The sequence below is a fragment of the Oncorhynchus kisutch genome, linkage group LG7, assembly GCF_002021735.2.
Source record: "Oncorhynchus kisutch isolate 150728-3 linkage group LG7, Okis_V2, whole genome shotgun sequence".
Classification (NCBI taxonomy): Eukaryota; Metazoa; Chordata; class Actinopteri; order Salmoniformes; family Salmonidae; genus Oncorhynchus; species Oncorhynchus kisutch.
In genome coordinates this window covers 9,385,148-9,404,923 of record NC_034180.2, presented here as the reverse complement: position 1 = coordinate 9,404,923, position 19,776 = coordinate 9,385,148, and the positions used below count along the sequence as shown (strand labels likewise).

At 45.1% G+C, this 19,776-nt stretch overlaps 1 protein-coding gene across 1 annotated transcript in view; it reads left to right on the top strand.

Moving 5' to 3' along the window:
• LOC109894162 (protocadherin Fat 1-like) overlaps positions 1 to 19,776 on the top strand; it is a 100,343-nt gene that overhangs the window by 29,580 nt on the left and 50,987 nt on the right. Inside the window, 4 exon segments of the mRNA XM_031828463.1 lie at positions 5,662 to 5,723; positions 12,443 to 12,772; positions 14,068 to 14,284; positions 15,671 to 15,810. Of these exon segments, the coding sequence (XP_031684323.1) occupies positions 5,662 to 5,723; positions 12,443 to 12,772; positions 14,068 to 14,284; positions 15,671 to 15,810 (749 nt within the window).

Genomic DNA, 19,776 nt, shown 5'->3' with positions numbered 1-19,776 from the left:
TTATTATTTATAAAAAAAATGTTTTGGCCACCATTGAAAATGAGTGCACAACGCCTCCTCCTAGCGAGTCCTCCTCAGAGAGCCAGTCATTGTAGTAAATTGAAAAGGAATATCTCGGTATTGCGTTGGCAAGCATGGTTTCCTCTGACAGCTTTTATATGCATTTCTAATGCCGGTAGTTGTATAAAAAGCCGTTGGAACAGGAAAAAAAAAAGAAAATAGCCGGTGGGGTCCGGGCTTCAAATCATCCACTCCGTGATATACTCATATCGGCTTTCAGCGGCGCCTTCTCTATTAGAAAAGGGGAGAGAAAAAACATCTGACAATGTGCACCCGCGTTTTATCAAAGCGCCCAGGCCGAGCGCGAGGGGAAGCCAGATAGGAAATGGATAATACCACCAACAACTTCCCGCCGTTTCCTGCTATTCGGGGCCCCGAACAACCAGCACGAGACACCAAATGGTGTTAAAGGAGCGAGAAAGGAAAGGGATGGAGTATACTTTTCTCAGGAAAAACTAATCCACAGCTTCACACCTGAACCTAATCCACACACCTGAACCTTTTGTAGGGTGTTTTACTGTCTGTGTGTGTGTGTGTGTGTGTGTGTGTCCGTCTGTCTCTCTGTTTGAGAGTGTGAGGAAGGCCTATAGCACTAGGCTTCGAGGTTCATTAAGTATGGACTTAGGACACCTGTTCCTCCCGGCTCGCCCCTTCCTAAGCTCCTAAGCACCTCCCTCACCTCTCTCTGGGAACAGCTGAATCTACATCCTGGCACACCGGCCAGACTGTCTGTCTTCAGCGCGTGACTGAGAACGGGAATGTACACAGGAGCCCATGTAAAAAAAAAAAACATTTAAAAAAACATGGCTGTCGTCTGCCTGGGATTGGTGTTTTCTCACTCATACACAAGGTGTTTCCGGTCTTTCACTGTCTATTTTGCTCTACCTTTCTCTTCTTACCTCCCTCTCTCTGTTTCTCTCTTTCTCCCTCCCTCCCTCCCTCCCTCTAAATTGAAGCCAGACACATTACATTCAGGCATAATATAAGCAGTATAGCCAGTATGTAGACCCCAGCTGGTAATCAGCTCCACAGTATCCAATTACTCATCCTCGTCACCAACCCATACATCAATCACACTCTCAAGCAGGCATCTGGAGAGAACCCCCCCCCAATAAAAAAACAGATAGGGGCTGCATTCCTATAGGGACACCGTTAGCACAATGTTTTGCAACGGGAGAGGAAAATGTGTGCCTCTCCTTGGAGTAGTCCCTCACTGTTTTAGCCAGTTGTCTTCCGTTTGGTGCCCTGTGAATGTGACCCCCCCCCCCCCCCGTCATATTTAACAATGGTAATCAGAATCAGTAACACCCAGGTGGTTCTGATACGCTTTCAATGTACCACGACCACAGATGACATTGACCTTATAAAAATTGGTCCGCGAAATTGCGTTCCTTCAGTGTCAATATTTATTTCTGTTCGTGGTCGTAAGCAACTGTGCTTCCTTGCGCATCCGCTTATCGTCAGTCCTGCACATTCTGTCGGGGGAAATTCCCAAGCTTCCAATAGTCATCAGCTTCCATCATATGAATATTAGTTTTGGAGATTATATATTTTCCCAGATCTCCTGTATCTGTCCTACTCGAGAACTGTCTACAGAGAGACTGTGAGCTCATAGTAGGGGTCCCTCTTTTTGTGTCCCTAATGGGAACCTATTCCCTACTTACTGCATTACATTTGACCAGGGCCCACTGTCAAAAGAAGTGCACTATGTAGGGAATAGGTTTCCATTAGGTACGCATGCATTGTTTGTTTATATGCCCTCTTATGAATATCCATTAGATGAGTCCTATTAGCTACCTGGTAGGAGGGTAATGAGGTAGGAAGCATCCCTATCCCTCCTTGGGGTGTGTGTGCGTTTAGGGGAGCGAGGCAGGCATTTTAGTTTTGGAGTGATATAGCTGTCTCTCTCTCTCCTTCGCTAAATGCTAGCCATTTTCACAAAGACCCCCTCTTAGCAGCAGGTGTGGGAGGGTCACGGGAGGGTATTGTCTGAGTCCACTTACACTGTGTCTGTGTGTGCCTGTCAGTACGTCCCTGTCCGAGTGTGTGGCGGTTTCTATCTTGTTCTGTGAATCTGTGTCCCTGTCTGCATCCCTGATTGTACGTGTGAAGTGGGCTCTTACAGGGACGCAGGGGCCTTTTTGTAAGCTGTGTGAAGTGCGGCATTTCTCCCCTAGCTAAATTATACATGTGCGGAGGCCCATCAATGGTCCCCAGTCAATGGCTCTGTGGCAGCTTACCTTTTTAAAGGAACACCCAAACAACCCCTTCTCTACTCTTAACTGTTTATCCTGCCTTATCTTAGAACCCCTCACACAAGTCGGCCATGCTTTGGGCTACTTCTTTTGGGATACTTTGCCGTGCGACACACACTTTGGGATAATAACGGTTTTCTTGGGCTGTGTGATGGAGCAACAAGTGCAGGAAACAAATTGCTGTTTTTTTACCTACATTTTGGGTTCTGCTTGTGTCTCCCCGGAGACTAGCTTGGAGCTAGTTGGTAGATTCTACAATGAAACACGAAGATGTTGAAATTATTGTCTTCGGCACTCAAAGCTAGGAGAGGTTAAATGTTTTCTCCTTATGAGAAAAACGAGTTGCCCTGGGCCGTTATATTTTTTTACCCTCAACACAACAGAAAAACAGCAATCCCGACCTAGATCAAATAATGAAATCTTGGGGAGATTTTTGCTAGTTTTTCAACAATTACGGTAAATATCTCAAGGCGCTCATATAGCTCGTTCATAACCGGGGAGGGTTTAAACCACCCACTGCAGACACCAACAAGATTCCCACACGTCTGCAGTCGACAGCTAAATATGTGTCACCCTGCTAGACTGCTAATCACTGCAGTAATACCTGGGTTGTGTTGTCCCAGCCCGGCATCGTCCCAACCAGCTCCCCCGGCCTCCATTTTGGAGACGCGGTTGTGCTGAAGGACATGCTGAGGAGCGACCTCTCTTCTGAAACTGTTGTTTTTCCCCTCTTCTCAAAACAGCCTGGCTGTAATTACTGTCGGCCCCGGCTCAGCCCACTCCTGAGGAGGCTTGTGTGTGTTTGGACCGCTATATTGTGGATTAGAACGGCAACCTTCTCTCTGCTGTCTAGTGTGTGTGTGATTGCGTGTGTGTGTTTTTGAGAGCTGGTTTTTGGGTTTGGAACGGCAAGCTTCTCCCTGATGGCAGGCCTATATGTAGCCTGTTGGCAGGCCTATATGTAGCCTGATTGCAGGCCTATATGTAGCCTGCCAACAGCTGTACAGCTCCTCTAATCTTAACACAATTTAGTCATGTTGACTTCTGTCTGTACTCTGTATCTAGGACTAGTCCCTATAGCTATACACCGACTGTAAAAAAAACTTTCCATGACATAGACTGACCAGGTGAATCCAGGTGAAAGTTACGATCCCTTATTGAAGTCACCTGTTAAATCCACTTCAATCAGTGTAGATAGGTTAACAAATGATTTTTAAGCCCTGAGACAATTGAGACATGGATTGGGCAAGACAAAAGATGTAAGTGCCTTTGAACAAGGTATGGTAGTAGGTCGCAAGGCACACCAGTTTGTGTCAAGAGCTGCTGGGGTTTTTCATGCTCAACATTTTCCTGTAGGTATCAAGAATGGTCCACCACCCAAAGGACATCCAGACAACTTGACACAACTGTGGGAAGCATTGGAGTCAACATGGGTTGGGCATTCCCTGTGGAAAGGCTTTCTTATAGAGTCCACGCCCGACGATTTGAGGCTGTTCTGAGAAGAGAAGGGGGGGGGGGGGTGTTCTTAATGTTTGGTAAACTGTGTATAGTACTTACTGGCGGCAGTGTATTTCCAATCCATAGGCAGAATTGATCTTCAGAGGCTGGAAGCCTGCAGCCGTGGCTCAGATAAAGATTGGAACGTACGCTAAGCTAAGAGTACCACTTCATAGTTGTTGACGCTTCTAACCCCACATCAAAGGACCGATCCCGAGAGCTAGGAGACAGCTAAGATACTTTAAGAAAAAAAGAAAGATAGCTCCAGCCATCCGGATCAATTTAGAGCAACCTTTCCTAAGAGTTGTACCTCAGTTAAATGTAGCTTCTCGCTAGGATGGATGTGCAGAGGAGTCAACCCCCGTCCCTTCAATTAAAGCTGTGGAGGATTTTCAGCCTGGCACACTTGGCAGCTTGACAAAGGGGAACGTGTGTTTGTGTGTGTGAGAGCGCAACCCCCTCTCTTTGCCAGTCTTTGGGAAATGTGGGTAATATTATTGTGTGTATATATATATATATATATATATATATGTGTATGTGTGTGTGTGAGAGCCACTCTCTTTCATTCTTTGGGAAATGGGGGTAATACGATCACTTTGTTTATGTCCATTGAGATGCCCTGCAAATTGTCCCGGTTTTCAGGACAGCCCCACCGATATGCCTTACCTTCTTTTACAAAGAGCCTTGTTCGCCAGTTAGCTGCTAGTCTCAACCCATAACACTACCCATGACCAAACTACCCAGCATTATTACAACAGTACAGTGTATCCCATTGACTTAGGTCTTGCATTTGTCCTGACAGTGGCATGTTGTCAAGCGTCCTTCCTTTCTTAATCGTTCCCAATTTCCCGGACAAACAAAAACTAGCTTAGCACACAAGGGAAACATTGTCTTTCTCTAATGCTGATAGCGCTTTGTTTTTTATTTATTTCAAATTTCAAATGAACATGGTTACTTTTTAGGGTAAGGTATGACGCCCAGGGGAGCTCTGGCTCAGTTGAGTCCTTCATTTGCTGTGCAGGGCTATTTTGAGAGGTGCTGTAAGTTGTGGGCTTGCTATTCTGGTTTGCACCATATGTGCCATTGATGGGCTTGGGTTTCGGAAATCCTTTTTTTTTTTTGCTATGATAATCAGGTCGACCAGCCGGCTCTGGTGCGGTCTGCTCTGGCACGTCTACACTGCACTCATGTCTACTGCAAGGTTACAATTACGCCGGGAGTGAGAATACGCTGCTTATTATTTGAGGAGAAGAGACTGCTCGTATAATGTAGCCATATATTTAAAACAAAATTATCTCTCTTCTCCCTGTCCTTTGGTTGAATCTGATTCAAATCTCGAAAATCCTTAACCAAACCATGGGGATCTCATTCGAAACCCCTACACAGACGAGTTGAGACTCTGGCGCTCGGGCTTGGGGCTGTAGTTGAATGTGTCTGCCTCTTGACTGCCCGCCTCTGTATTTGTTCAGCTTGCGCTATAAGCCTCAGTTAGAGTTTTAGAGGCCACCGCTTGTTACAGAGCCCGTCAGCGGACCTCCGCGATATTTCACTTGTGGCGGACTGTAAATCAGCTATTTACCCTGGCCCTTTCATGCTTTCGTGTTAGTTTAGCTTTAGGAAGCACGTCATGCGTCTTGTAATGAAGTTTGTCTGCCATTACAAATATGCCTTTTTTTCTCAGTATTAGCTGCCTTTTTCTCTATGGTTTTGTGATTTCATTTTCATGATTGCATCAGGTCAAGAAAATGGAATATCACATTGTCCTGTAGCAAAAAGATGTAACATTGATGCAACATGAATACATTGATCGGGGCCATAGTACTAGCAAACCTCTCTTTTCTCTCAACAGGTCTTGTTACAACTACCTCGAGGAAGCTGGATCGAGAACAGCAGGATGAGCACATTCTTGAGGTAAGCACCTTGTTTTGTCTGGTCTACCACTAACAGAAAGGGGGAGGGAGAAAGAAGCGGGGGAATGGAAAAAACGGTCTACTTCCTTGTCTGTCCGTCTGTGTGAGCCCTCGTGTTTGTTTGGAGAAGCATTAGCAGCATTGCTAATCATCAGAAAGGCCCTCAAGGACGACCTCTTCAGCCGAAACGGCCTTTAGGCTTGGCTGTCTTCAACCTCCAACCAACGTACTTTGGCCGAGCGCCAAGTGTTGCCAACCAAAACAAGCTGGGGCACAGAGACGCAGCGCATAGTTCCACACTAACCGGCGGAAGGGGGTTTGGGTTTTGGATCATGATTCCGCTGTTTGAGATTTCCAGGGGGGAATCAGGGTGACTGTGCCTTTGTTCTTCTCCAGTGTACCGTCACGGGATCGAGGGGGGCAAGCCGGGGCAGGAAGCAAACCTTCAACGCCGGGTTGATGTTTAAACTTGTGGATACTCACTTTTTCTCTCTCTATTGCTGTCTCTCTCTCTTTCTGTCTCTCCCTCTCTTTCTTCTCTAACCCCACCTTTCTTCCACACCCCCACCCCCCACTTCATTCCATTCCCTCTGCCCAACCTAACCAAACGTTTAACGCCAGCACATTTAATTTTGTGCCAAGATCGATTAACCAGATTGGGCGCTGCTTAATTATCGTTATAGGAGTTAATGCAATTTGCGGTTCATTGGATGCCAATTAATGCCGATGTGTGCCCGCATGCCAGCCACTCCCTGTGTTTTCATACTCAATTTACACAGTGGGACGCACTCATTTTATTCTGGGACTGGAGAGTAAAGATAGTGGGGGAGAGGAGGGGAGAGATCGGTTCTCCCGAAGGGAGACATTTTACTGCCTCCCGCTTCTCCTTCTCTTCCTCCTCTCTCTTTCTCTGTCTCTCTCTTTCCCTCCCCCCCTCTCTCTCTCATTCTCTCCAACCACATCTATGACAAATTAAATGGCCTACTCTTAGATTTGAGTGCCGAGTTGCAGAGGCCTCAAGAGAGAGGAAAACTAAATTGAAGCTTTCGACACCAAAAGCCCTTTTTTAATTTGTTAAAGTGACCAGGCCAGGAGCCCTCTGTGCGAACGGCTGAGCAGATTCCCAGGGCAGTCAGAGTCCAAAGCCACCCTTGAGGGTTAATCTCAGGGGCATTGGTTGGTGTGTGACAGTAGAATTAAAGATGAAGAGAGCTGATAGCCGCTGTGTTTTTCCAACAGGCTCCTGTTTTTACGAATACATAGCCAGAGCCCGTTTGTTATTACTACGCTGTTCATTTGTCCCGTTTGAAGAAATGCTCCAGCAGACGTTAAATAACCACATTAAATGTTAACAAGCTCAAAGCGCTCCTCCAGTTCTTTCATGTTGGGGCCAAATTAAAATGCACAGTGACATTCGTACACTTCTTTATACATACATACATACATACATACATACATACATACATACATACATACATACATACATACATACATACATACATACATAACCAGTCAAAGGTTTGGACACACCTACTCATTCAACGGTTTTTCTTTATTTTTTAAAATTATTTTCTACATTGTAGAATAATAGTGAAGACATCAAAACTATGAAATAACACATATGGAATCATGTAGTAACTTAAAGTGTTAAACAAAGCTAAATATATTTTAGTTTCTTCAATGTAGCCACCCTTTGCTTTGATGAAAGCTTTGCACTCTTGGAATTCTCTCAACCAGCTTCACCTGGAATGCTTTATCAACAGTCCTGAAGGAGTTCCCACATATCCTTAGCACTTGCTGGCTGCTTTTCCTTCACTCTGCGTTCCAACTCATCCCAGACCTACGGCTCCCGAGTGGCTCAGTGGTCTGAGACACTGCCTCTCAGTGCAAGAGGCGTCACTGCAGTACCTTGTTCGAATCCAGGCTGCATCACACCTGGTCGTAATTGGGAGTCCCATAGGGCGACGCACAAGTTGTCCACGTTTGGCTGGGGTAGGCTGTCATTGTAAATAAGAATTTGTTCTTAACTGACTTGCCTAGTTAAATAAAGGTTATATTTAAAAAAAACATCTCAATTAAGTTGAGGTCAGTTGATTGTGGAGACCAGGTCATCTGATGCAGCACCCCATCACTCTCCTTCTTGATCAAATAGCTCTTACACAGCCTGGAGGTGTATTGGGTCATTGTGCTGTTGAAAAACAAATGATAGTCACACTAAGTGCAAACCAGATGGGATGGAGTATCACTGCAGAATGCTGTGGTATCCATGCTGGTTAAGTGTGCCTTGACTTCTAAATAAATCACAGACAGTATCACCAGGAAAACACCACAGCAGCACCTCCTTCGTGCTTCACGGTTGGAACTACACATGCAGAGCTCATACGTTCACCTACTCTGCGTCTCACAAAGACACGGCGGTTGGAACCAAACATCTCCAATTTGGACTCATCAGACCAAAGGACAGATTTCCACTGGTTTAATGTCCATTGCTCGTGTATCTTGGCCCAAGCAATGCTTTTCTTCTTATTGGTGTCCTTTAGTAGTGGTTTCTTTGCAGCAATTCAACCATGAAGGCCTGATTCACGCAGTCTTCTCTGAACAGTTGATGTTGAGATGTGTCTGTTACTTGAACTCTGAAGCATTTATTTGGGTTGCAATTTCTGAGACTGGTAACTCTAATGGGTCATCCTTTCCTGTAGCGGTCCTCATGAGAACCAGTTTCATTATAGCGCTTGATGGGTTTTTGCGACTGCACTCGAAGAAACTTTCGAAGTTCTTGACATTTTCCGGATTGACTGACCTTCATGTCTGGACTGTCATTTCTCTTTGCTTATTTGAGCTGTTCTTGCCATAATATGGACGTTGTATTTTACCAAATAGGGCTATCTTCTGTATACCACTCCTACCATGTCACAACACAACTGATTGGCTCAAACGCATTAAGACGGAAAGAAATTCCACAAATTAACTTTTAACAAGGCACACCTATTAATTGAAATGCCTTCCAGGTGACTACCTCATGAGCTCATTGAGAGGATGCCAAAAGTTTATAAAGCTGTCATCAAGGTGAAGGGTGGCTACTTTGAAGAATCTCAAATATAAAATATATTTAGATTTGTTTAACACTTTTTTGGTAACTACATGTTTCCATCTGTGTTATTTCAGAGTTTTGATGTCTTCACTGTAAAATGTAGAAAATAGTACAAATAAAAACACTTGAATGAGTTGGTGTGTCCAAACTTTTGACTGGTTGTGTGTGTGTGTGTGTGTATATTATATGTGTGTATGTATATTATATGTGTGTGTATATATATATATATATGTGTATATATATATATATATATATATATATATATATATATATATATATATGTGTATATATATGTGTATATGCAGGTGGTTGTGGAGAAAGGGGTTCAGACCAGGGTTTGAGGTCTTCCCACCTTCCCTCCGCCACCTTTGTCTTATAAGCTGATCTTAGGTCAGTTTTGCAAATGCCAGGCTCACCAAGATTAGCCTGGCATTTGCTCACTCAGAGACCTCCCCCACTCCCACTGTATATAGATATAATATGACATTTGCAATGTCTTTATTCTTTTGGAACGTCTGTGAGTGTAATCTTTTGTTTATTATCTATTTCACTTGCTTTGCAATGTTAACATATTTTTCCCATGCCAATAAAGCCCTTGAATTGAGAGTGAGGGAGAGGGAGGGAGAGGGAGGGAGTGAGGGAGAGGGAGGGAGTGAGGGTGAGGGAGGGAGTGAGGGTGAGGGAGGGAGGGAGGGAGGGAGGGAGGGAGGGAGGGAGGGAGGGAGGGAGGGAGGGAGTGAGTCAAGTTTAATGTTCTGCTCATAGGCATATCTCTACACCAACTTCCCAAGTGTCTATAGTCTCAGCCACTTTCTTGATTAATGCCCTCTGAAGTGTCTAGGCACTAATGTTTCACGACGACAGACTTGACGGTTGGCCGCCATTTGACCAGGGGTTTGTTGCAGACGCGCAACAATACGCACCAAGTGTAAACATTTAATTCCAAAAAGCCTGAGAACCACTGTGACACGGTCTTCACGTTGTTGTGACTGTCTGTCGGACATGGTGAGAGACTGGCCTCTGGTAAAGGCTTTGTTTTGAAAGAGTAGGATGTGCTGATGAGCAACTGTCTAGCACGGCTCGGAAGCGCACTCATGTACACACACTCACTCACTCACTCACTCTGTCTGACTAGGTAAAAATCTGCCGTTCTGCCCCTGAGAAAGGCAGTTAACCCACTTGTTCCCCGTACAATATTACAGAGTTCAGTTAGTTTCTGTAATTGATGCTCCTATCTTGTCTCTTCGGTTGCTCTGCAATAATTACCATTTAATTGCATCCCAAATGGCACCCTATTCCCAATTTAATGCACTACTTTTGGCCAGAGGCCTGTGGGCCCTGGTCGAAAGAAGTGCACTATATCGGGAATCGGATATAATTTGGGATGCACACACACACAGCCGAGTTCAGCTGTTCACATTAGCCCGGGTCCTCATCTTCAGCTTTTTTCAATCCACTGCTTTGATTTCACAGACGGAACTGTGGACAATGCGTGTGTACCAATGACACTCTACTCCCTATATAGTGCACTGCTTTTGAACAGGACAACTAGGGCTCTGGTCAAAAGTAGTGCACCATGTCGATGTAGGGTGCCATTTGGGATGCATGAATATAATCTGAAAACGGGGCCAAATGAACTCATCTGCCCGTAATGGCAATGTTCATTACAGAATATGAGAATACGGGCCAACGCACCGGCAACACTGCTCCCGAGAGGCGCACGCCGCCCCAAACTCGAATGGTCCTCGTCGTCCCATTTAATTAATTTTGTTCGGGCAAATAACTCGGGCGGCCTTGGACCGACTAGGCGCAGGAAAACAAAAACACATTATGCCGCTAATTGTCGCTGCTAGTGCCAAATGGCGTGTGACCACAACCCCAAAGTGTTTTTGCTAAAGTGCTGAGCAGATGGTTTTAAATGACTATTGTTCAGCTCTTTATTTTTTATTTCTGACGCTTTAAGCTCAGAATTGCTCACATCTCTCCCGGCTGTGAGATGGACGATCCCCAGTTCAGTTTCCCAGTTACACATGAGATTTAAGTGTTGTGTTTGTTTGGGTCATCTAAGCTTATTGCTGGCTGCGTACATTAAGCTGGCTGTGCATTTCATTTGAAAGACACCATTCAGCCATTAAGCCAGGCCTAATTAACAAAGTGTTAAAGCAGCTGAGTGTTCAAACTACCAAGTGTTAAAACTAATGTTAAAACCAACTTAAGTCTCTCAAGCAAACTATGGGCTGTAGGGTTTCATCATTATTTTTGAACTATTTTTAATCAAACCTCTCCAAATGGGTTAACACATCGTGCCATTGGTGTTTTAATTTTTTTAAACCCTGGTCCCAGATCAGTTTGTGCTATGTGTCAATGACCATGGGAATTGGCAAGACCGCACAAACTGATCTTGAAAATAAGAATTTGCTCTTAACTGACTTGCCTAGTCAAATAAAGGTAAACCCATTTAACGGAATATATTGTTTTTGGAGCACTAAGAAGACATTGGGGAAGGGGGATACCTCTGAATCAGAGAGGTGCTGGGGGGCTCCCTTCATTGACATCCAGGTCTTGGGCGCCCCGGGGAACAGTGGGTTAACTGCCTTGCTCAGGGGCACATTGCTCACCAAAGAAACGGGACCTGCTACATCCCCAAAATAACGACGAGTCTCATTCGTCTGTAGCAGGAAAGCAAAGCAGCAAAGCGAGTGCGGTCTTTGGACCGTCTTGTTGCGCTCGTCTCAGAAAAAAACGCCAAACTATGACTTGCCACTCACATTCATTGAATCCATTCACCATTAAAAAAAAGAATGAGTGAAAGGGAAAGAAAGAAAGAAGGAAAGGGAACAATTCAACTTCAATAAGCGAGCGAGTGAATAACAAGCCTGTTCCCTTCGCATATTGGTTCCCGGAAGCACAGCGTGGGTCTTTGAATAAAATGACTTGACAGCTCGCTAATCTCGGGAAGGAATTGCTTCAATTTTGGCAGCCAATTGACTAACTGAGAAACATTTGTGAGCACAGCAATGACATGGAGAGAGGGAGGAAGAGGTAGGGGGGAGAGAGAGAAAGGGGGAGAAGAAAGTGAGTTTGCTTTTTTTTTTTTTTACCCCTGCTCTCTTTTGGTTAGTTCAAAGGCTTCGAATAAGGAACGTCCTCAAACGTCGGAGCTCCGGTCATTACATATTTACGAGATGCAGAGTTTACTGCTTACACATATGTGCTCCATTATTGCCTGGTTCCCCCCCCCCCCCTCTCCTCTGCAGTATATGCATTGTTTCGCTAAACTGGTTTTAAACGTGCCTTTTAATTGGAAATGTTTACGTGACAACACTCTTTCCAAGGTTGCATGGGAATATGGAGCACAATGTCCGTTCTAAATGTGAAATGTGATGACAGTTAATTCACATAGATCCTTTGAAGCGTTTCATTCACCGTTTCCCTCTTTTCCCTCTCACAGTCTCAAACATAGGATTCCAATTGTAATTCCATGTTTTCCTCAAAAATTCTCTCAAGGAATTCCCATTCTAATTCCATATTTCCTGCTCTTTTTTTGTTGTTGTTCAGAATAGTCACAGGCATCATAATTTCCATACTTCCATTTTAATAACATGTTTTTCCAAACTTTTCCCAAATAGATCACCGTCACCGACCACGGGGTTCCCGCCAAATCCACCACGGTCCGTGTCATCGTCAAAGTCCTGGACGAGAACGACAATCGGCCACAGTTCCTGGAGAAGATCTACAAGATCAAGCTTCCAGAACGGGAAAAAACGGAAAAGGACCGGGCTCTTAAGCGGGATCCCGTGTACCGGGTGATCGCCTCGGACCGCGATGAGGGTGCCAACTCGGAGATCTCTTATTCCATCGAGGAGGGAGATGAGCACGGGAAGTTCTTCATCGAGCCAAAGACGGGTCTGGTGTCATCCAAGAAGTTCTCCTCCGCCGGGGAGTATGACATCCTCACCGTGAGTAGCCTAGCGCATTTTGATTCATCGTTTTTGCACTCTGGATTTTTCGCGAGGAAATTCCTCCGCATCTTATACCGAACAAAAATATAAATGCAACATGCAGCAATTACATTGAAAAAAAACTGAGTTAAAGTTCATATAAGGAAATCAGTCAATTGAAATACATGGGGGGGGGGGGGGGGCAGGCAAAGGCCCACCCACTTGGAGCCAGGCCCAGCCAATCAGAATGAGTTTTTCCCTACAAAAGGTCTTCATTACAGACAGTTTCATCAGCTGTCCGTGTGGCTGTTCTCAGATGATCCTGCAGGAGAAGAAGCCAGATGTGAAGGGGCTGGTCTGGTCTGTGGTTGTGAGGCCGATTTGGACGTACTGCTAAATTCTCTCAAAAAAACTTTGGAGGCGGCTTATGGTAGAGAAATTAACATTACATGATCTGGTAGTAGCTCTGGTGGACATTCCTGCAGTCAGCATGCCAATTGCACGCTCCCTCAAATGTAGACATCTGGCATTATGTTGTGACAAAACTGGACATTCAAGTGGCCTTTTATTGTCCCCAGCACAGCACAAGGTGTACCCGTGTAATGATCATGCTGTTTAATCAGTTTCTTCATATGCCACACCTGTCAGGTGGACGGATTATCTTGGCAAAGGAGAAATGCTCACTAACAGGGATGTAAACCAATTTGTGCACAACATTTGAGAGAAAAAAGCTTTTTGTGAGTATCGAACATTTCAGGGATCTTTTCTTTCAGCTCATGAAACATGGGACCAACACTTGACAGGTTGCGTTTTATATTTTTGTACATATCAGACTGAGGACTTTGATTTATTCATGTTGATTTACTTTTCCATTTCCAATGTACATGCCATATTGCATTTGTTAATAGCATTTTGAGGTTTAGGATAGTCACAGTACTTTTATGTCATAGTACTTTTGGGCCAGTGTTGCCTGTGATAGATTTATCTCACTTGACAGAATTAGACACTTAACACAGTAATCTCCCCGGACATCTGTTTAACGGGGACGCCATGGTAACAGGTGTTCTGCTCGGTGGTTGTTTTTTTCCATGTGGCTGGCCGTTCTTTGACCCCTTGGCCTATCTGTCTCTGTCTCTGACTCTATTTCTCTCTCTCTCTCTTGCTCTCTCTCTCTTTCCTCTCCCCCGTCTCTCTCCCTATGTTTTAATTCAAGTATTTTAATTCATGCTTTTTAAGTGCTATCCGCTGGGAATCCAGTGTGTTTTGTTGTATAATTTAGTTACCCAAATCAATTCATTCCCTCTCTCTTTCAGATCAAAGCGGTGGACAACGGGCGCCCCCAGAAGTCGTCCACCTGCCGGCTGCACATTGAGTGGATCCCCAAGCCGGAGGTGGCGGCCAGCGCCCCCCCCCTGGCCTTTGAGGAGCCCCCCTTCTTCTTCTCAGTGATGGAGAGCGACCCCGTGGCGCACATGGTGGGGGTCATCACCACGGAGACGTCGGACACGCCAGTCTGGTTCGAGATCACAGGTGAAACCTTGACGAGTGGCTGCAGGGTTCCGTTTTAGGTTGCGTGTGGGTCTGTGCATACGCGCATGCGTGTGTATGTGGGTCAGTTGAATGCGCTCTAGAAGGAGATGAATCTAGTTGTATAGACAAGGGAAGACATCCCCGGCATAGATACTTGTAGCTTTCTTCTTAGCACTAACCCAAGCAAGCGAATATGAGTGTGAACCCAACAAACCCAAAAACAAAACCAACGTACAACCTATTTTCTCCTTGCTCCCTGTAATAATTGAATCTCTAATAGTGACTTCTTTGCATGGTGAATGTTAACATCTCTACTGCATACATTTCCTGAAAATACTTCTCCCTCCTCCCTTCTCCTAACCAACGTTTGACTGACGCCTTGCCTCTCTCTTTTTTCTCTATGTTTTCTCCTTCTCTGCTTCTCTTCTCTTCTCCTTTGCTAATGTCTCTTGTACTGGATTTGGTTTGTCCAGAAGGAGACACGGGGGAAGTGTTTTACGTCGTTCAGATGGCTTGCGACCTCAACTGTACAGCGGAAGGTAGATCTGCTGTAATGGGATCTCTCTGCTGCCCATGGCTGTATTAAGTGATCTCTCTAGTACCGTTGGAGATTGTTGACTGTGATGTCTGTCATGCAGATCTGGGTTCAAAAACTATTTGAAATAATTTCAACTGCTCTAGGTGTGCTTGACTGAGCCTGCCTGGCTTCATAGACCAATAGGAGTGCAAACCCCTCCCATGCTACACTTCATGCAGGCTCAAAGTGTTTGAAAGAGTTCAAATGGCGTTTGAACCCAGCCGTACTGTCACGTGGCTGAGCTTGTGCATTTGTTTCTGTCATTCTTGTGATCGTGTGACAACAGATTTACGTCAACACATATACCGCACGTGAACATGAACATATGGCTCCATTTTGTCTATGTACCGTATGTGTATTTCATTCACGGTGTCTCGTGGAATCTATTGACACATGCAACTAACTGTACGTGATTGATGTATACACATCATAATACCACTTGCACATATGGTTCCACAATGAGTCTGGAAAGTTAACATAAGTACAGGGAAATGTTTTTTACATCGGTGATACACATTGCAGTACATATGTGCTTCTGTATGTATCAACAATAGGGATAATGTTGCTTATCAAATTGATGTAGGCAACAGTATGGATAATATACATTTATTATTATACATGGATTACATACAATTTATGTATAAGTTCCTCTTGCCTAATGCCACGGCCAAACAGAACCGTATGTCACTGTTAGCTTACCTAGCTCCAGTACTGCGTTATAATTTAAACAGGTGATGATGGCCCCACTCATTTCCTGTCCATTTTAATTTGTGCGCCCGCCTAACCCTTCCTTCCGTCGTTTCCACCAGGTGGGAACTACGACAGCCGCTTTGACGTGGGCAAGGCCAGCGGGACCCTGATTGTGGCGAGGCCCCTCGACGCCGAGCAGAAATCCAATTACAACCTGACAGTGGCGGCAACGGACGGGACGCGATTTGTCAGCACCCAGGTAATTGGAACGTTAATGTTTGTTGACGGAGGTAGAGTTTGTCACGGATCCTATGAGGTAGGATGAACCATGAACCATGGTTTGCACGAGAGTCCTCATTCTGTGTCCATCCGTTTTCAATGCTTTTAGTTGGGATTTTCGGCACTCTTGCCAAATTTAAATGAACCTGTGACTCCCTTTGTTTGACAGACAGACGAGGGGTTAAGCAAGGAAGTGGATCTAGAGTGAGGTCAGAAATTCCGTGCGCCCATCCATTGCCTGTTTTTGATTAGACTCGCGCGTGGGTCAACATCACACCGGGCATACTCCAGGCGCTCGCTTTTCCAAACTTGACCCCTAACGTCATAACATGTGCTTGGCGGACATTCCTTCTTCTCTCTGTCCACATCTACCGGCGGCAGAAGAGGTCTACATCCCAAATGGAACCCTGTTCAATCTATCTTGCACTTTATAGGGAACAAGGTGCGATTTGGGATACAGGCAAGGAGCATTCAGAACCGCTTTCTTGGCAGACCAGCTCCGAGATTCTTCCATTGTCTCATTTCTGATGGGCCTAGGAGCGAGGGAGGAAGAAGGAGAGGAGGGCGGAAGAACGGTGCCTGTCTAGCCAGGTGCTTTTTAAAAAGTGTGCATTCCACAGCCCGTGTCTGCAGCTACGCCCCTCCTTCCCCCTCACTGAACCTGCATGTCTTTTCTTCTCCTTTTCTCTCCTCACTCCTTTTTCTCCCTCTCTCTCTTTCTCTCTCTCTCTCTCGGGAGACATGAAAGTGCATTGAGGACTCCCGAAAAGACTGGGGCTAAAGAAAAGTGCAGGTCCACTCCACATTCTTTAATCCTGTGATGAACAATCTCTTGAGGTTTAGAGGCGTGCAGAGCTGTAAAGGTTTTATGAAAATCCACAACTAGTCACCTCCAACTCATGGCAGATGCATAATGATATTGTCATTATGAGAAATTGTTAACTTATTGGCCTCTCCGTTTCCAATCCACAGTCCAGACTGGCATTCAAATAGCATTTGTTTTACTTTCAAAGTGTTTCTTTGTGCATGTCTAGTAACAGGTTTGCTCTTTTAGGACTATCCTATTCATTCCATTGTGCCAGGAAAGCTCAATCAAAGTATTTGAAATAAAACACACACTATTTCAACTAGAGGTTGACCGATTTATCCGGCATGGCCAATTAATTAGGGCCGATTTTCAAGTTTTCATAACAATCGGTAATCAGCATTTTTGGACGCTGATTATGGCTGATTGCAGGCCAAGGTAAGTTGCTAGCTAGCATTAAACTTATAAACTTATTAAACTTGTAAAAAACAATCAATCTTCACAATCACTAGTTACCTACACATGGTTGACGATATTACTAGGTAAACTAGCTTGTCCTGCGTTGCATATAATCAATCGAATCACAGCCTACTTCGGCAGACGTGTGATGATTCAACAAAAGCGCATTTGTGAAAAAAGCACAATCTTTGCACGAATGTACCTAACCATAAACATCAATGCCTTTCTTAAAATCAGTACACAGAAGCATATCGTTTTAAACCTGCATATTTAGTTCAAAGAAATTCATGTTAGCAGGCAATATTAACTAGGGAAATTGTGTCACTTCTCTTGCATTCATTGCATGCAGAGTCAGGGTATATGCTACAGTTTGGGCTGCTCTTTCTTCCTCTCTCGCTCCTATGACATAACATTGACGGTTGTGCAATGTAACAGCAATATTTAGACTTGGGTTTGCTACCCGTTTGATAAAAATACAGAACTGTTCCTTATTTCACTGAAATGATAGTGTCCGGATTAGACCATATTAATGACCAAAGGATCGTATTTCTGTGTTTATTATAAACACGATAACTTGGTATCGGCTTTTTTTGGTCCTCCAATAATCGGTATCGGTGTTGAAAAATCATAATCGGTTCGACCTCTAATTTCAACCCAGGTTCCTATCCATAGTCACAGTCTCGGGCCTATCAACTCTGGAAATTCCAATGAATTCCAATGAAATTCCAATTCCAATGGTTCTGTGCCTCTTCTCAAAAGCATTCAGATATCTGTTTTGGAGGGAGAAAAACTCTACTTGTTGTCTCTGCCTGTAAATAGAGCCTTTTATCATGTGGCCCTGTGCGCCGCCGAGCCCCTCTCAGCCTGCTGGGTTGGGGCGGCGAAGCGGGCGGCTGTGTTTTCCACAGCCCGCTGAAGGAAGCGTCGCTAAATGGAGGCTTCAGATCCATCACAGAGCGCCCTATTGTCATGTGGAGAGAGACAGAGACACACACACACACACAGGCAAAATTCACACACACACACATACATACATGCTTGCATATGTAAGCACGCACACACAAATAGATACAGTACCAGTCAAACGTTTGGACACACTTACTCATTCCAGGGTTTTTCTTTATTTTTACTACTACTGCTACATTGTAGAATAATAGTGAAGACATCAACACTATGAAATAACACATATGGAATCATGTAGTAATAAAAAAAGTGTTAAACAAAATACACTGCTCAAAAAAATAAAGGGAACACTGAACATCTGAATGAATGAAATATTCGTATTAAATACTTTTTTCTTTACATAGTTGAATGTGCTGACAACAAAATCACACAAAAATGATCAATGGAAATCAAATGTATCAACCCATGGAGGTCTGGATTTGGAGTCACACTCAAAATTAAAGTGGAAACCCACACTACAGGCTGATCCAACTTTGATGTAATGTCCTTAAAACAAGTCAAAATGAGGCTCAGTAGTGTGTGTGGCCCCCACGTGCCTGTATGACCTCCCTACAACGACTGGGCATGCTCCTGATGAGGTAGCGGATGGTCTCCTGAGGGATCTCCTCCCAGACCTGGACTAAAGCATCCGCCAACTCCTGGACAGTCTGTGGTGCAACGTGGTGTTGGTGGATGGAGCGAGACAATGATGTCCCAGATGTGCTCAATTGGATTCAGGTCTGGGGAACGGGCGGGCCAGTCCATAGCATCAATGCCTTCCTCTTGCAGGAACTGCTGACACACTCCAGCCACATGAGGTCTAGCATTGTCTTGCATTAGGAGGAACCCAGGGCCAACCGCACCAGCATATGGTCTCACAAGGGGTCTGAGGATCTCATCTCGGTACCTAATGGCAGTCAGGCTACCTCTGGCGAGAACATGGAGGGCTGTGCGACCCCCCCCCAAAGAAATGCCACCCCACACCATGACTGACCAAACCGGTCATGCTGGAGGATGTTGCAGGCAGCAGAACGTTCTCCACGGCGTCTCCAGACTGTCACGTCTGTCACATGTGCTCAGTGTGAACCTGCTTTCATCTGTGAAGAGCACAGGGCGCCAGTGGCGAATTTGCCAATCTTAGTGTTCTCTGGCAAATGAAAAACGTCCTGCACGGTGTTGGGCTGTAAGCACAACCCCCTCCTGTGGACGTCGGGCCCTCATACCACCCTCATGGAGTCTGTTTCTGACCGTTTGAGCAGACACATGCACATTTGTGGCCTGCTGGAGGTAATTTTGCAGGGCTCTGGCAGTGCTCCTCCTGCTCCTCCTTGCACAAAGGCGGAGGTAGCGGTCCTGCTGCTGGGTTGTTGCCCTCCTACGGCCTCCTCCACATCTCCTGATGTACTGGCCTGTCTCCTGGTAGCGCCTCCATGCTCTGGACACTACGCTGACCGACACAGCAAACCTTCTTGCCACAGCTCGCATTGATGTGCCATCCTGGATGAGCTGCACTACCTGAGCCACTTGTGTGGGTTGTAGACTTCGTCTCATGCTACCACTAGAGTGAAAGCACCGCCAGCATTCAAAAGTGACCCAAACATCAGCCAGGAAGCATAGGAACTGAGAAGTGGTCTGTGGTCCCCACCTGCAGAACCACTCCTTTATTGGGGGTGTCTTGCTAATTGCCTATAATTTCCACCTGTTGTCTATTACATTTGCACAACAGCATGTGAAATTTAT